The 1510-nt window shown below is 35.6% G+C and overlaps 2 protein-coding genes across 3 annotated transcripts in view; both read left to right on the top strand.

Annotated features, from left to right (window-relative positions):
• The window catches only part of LOC118735061 (cAMP-dependent protein kinase catalytic subunit 1), a 72973-nt gene that overhangs the window by 41464 nt on the left and 29999 nt on the right, over positions 1-1510 (top strand). The window lies entirely within an intron of this gene.
• Positions 8-1483, top strand: LOC118735060. Its single transcript, XM_036464657.1, has 2 exons — positions 8-1144; positions 1302-1483. The coding sequence occupies exon 1, from the start codon at positions 9-11 to the stop codon at positions 1110-1112; it is 1104 nt and encodes a 367-aa protein (XP_036320550.1). The 5' UTR covers position 8; the 3' UTR covers positions 1113-1144; positions 1302-1483.

The following is a 1510-nucleotide window of genomic DNA, read 5'->3' as shown; positions in this document are numbered from 1 at the left end:
CATTCGGAATGCCAATGGGTAACCCTTTATCACCTACAATCGCAGACATAATCATGGATGACCTGCTGGATAAAACTTTAACAGAACTAAAGGGGCTGCATAATATAAAAATCAAACTCATAGTGAAATATGTGGACGACGTCTTTGCAATTGTTAGACGAAACGACGTAGAAATAATTTTAAAGACTATAAACAAGTATCATGAAAAGCTGCAATTTACAATGGAAACAGAGAGAAACCTCAGCATACCCTTTTTAGACGTTCGTATCCACAGAGAAAAGGAGAAAATATTACTTAACTGGTACTCCAAACCCATTTCATCGGGACGCATAATAAACTTCCTATCTGCTCAACCTTTGAAATACAAAATCAACACCGCGAGAAATCTTGTTACGAAAATACCTACCATAAGTCACCAAAGGTTTAGAGACGAAAACGTAGGGAAAATACATGAGATACTCAAACGTAACAACTATCCGATACACATGACTAAAAATTTAATTGAACAGGCACTCATGAAAATAAACAAGCAGCACAATAACACTTCCGCAGTAGCAAACACTGAGACAAAACAATTCTATAGTGTCACATATGTCCCCAAATTGACCGGCAAACTTCCCCAAACGATAAAGAAAAACAAGCCAAACATAACTCTAGCATACAAGTCAAATTGCACTTTGTCAACGATATTTACAAGAACAAAAAGTCCGATTGAACCGCAACAACAAAGCAACATTGTATACAAAATAAAATGCCAAGGTAAACAAAACGAAGAGCGCAACAAAATCTACATAGGGACAACAAAGCGATCACTAAGCACACGATTATCAGAACACGATGCGGATATAAGAAAAAAGAAAAATAACACGGCATTAGCACAACATATACTAACGAGCGGTCACACAGCTGACCTAGCTAATACAAAGATATTAGACAGAGAAAACAGAGAAAAAATACGATACACGCTAGAGAGCCTCCGCATAATGCAAAAAAGAGAAAGAACAGTCAACAAGAAAGAAGACACTAACGACATTGCGGCTACTTATTTACTGTGTTTACAAAACACAGTCAGTACGACAAGTGTACCCCAAGCAGCTGGTACCGATGAATAGTTTTTAAGACAAGTGTTCACTTATTATTGCTTGTAAGTTTTGTTAGTTTTTGGTATACATGTATATTCATACACACTATAGATATAAATTTCAACTCCTCACAACAAATGTGATTGTCATATAAAATATGTTTGTTTTTGTCTAATGTTTTATAATTGTAAAAATGTTTTTGTTGTTTTTTCAATAAAGATTTCCGCCCCTGATGAAGCTAAGAACGTTAGCGAAACGTTGGGCATAAAGTGAAGCAGAAACCGAGAGTTTTCATTTGCACTTGCACATGATAGATCAACCAAGCCTACAATAACATTAAAAGTCTATACCAAATTGATCAGCATACAAAAGAAAAAAAAAGATTTTCATTTTTGCTGCAAGTGCTGTCAAATCAATCGAGTGTTGCC

Source organism: Rhagoletis pomonella, unplaced genomic scaffold (assembly GCF_013731165.1).
Source record: "Rhagoletis pomonella isolate Grant_MI unplaced genomic scaffold, Rhpom_1.0 Rhpom_scaffold_00003, whole genome shotgun sequence".
In the NCBI taxonomy this organism is placed as follows: Eukaryota; Metazoa; Arthropoda; class Insecta; order Diptera; family Tephritidae; genus Rhagoletis; species Rhagoletis pomonella.
This window is presented reverse-complemented; position numbering and strand designations above follow the sequence as displayed.

Excerpts from the sequence above, each read along its gene's own strand:
- LOC118735060 (XM_036464657.1), top strand. The coding sequence starts at position 9 with ATGCCAATGGGTAACCCTTTATCACCTACAATCGCAGACATAATCATG.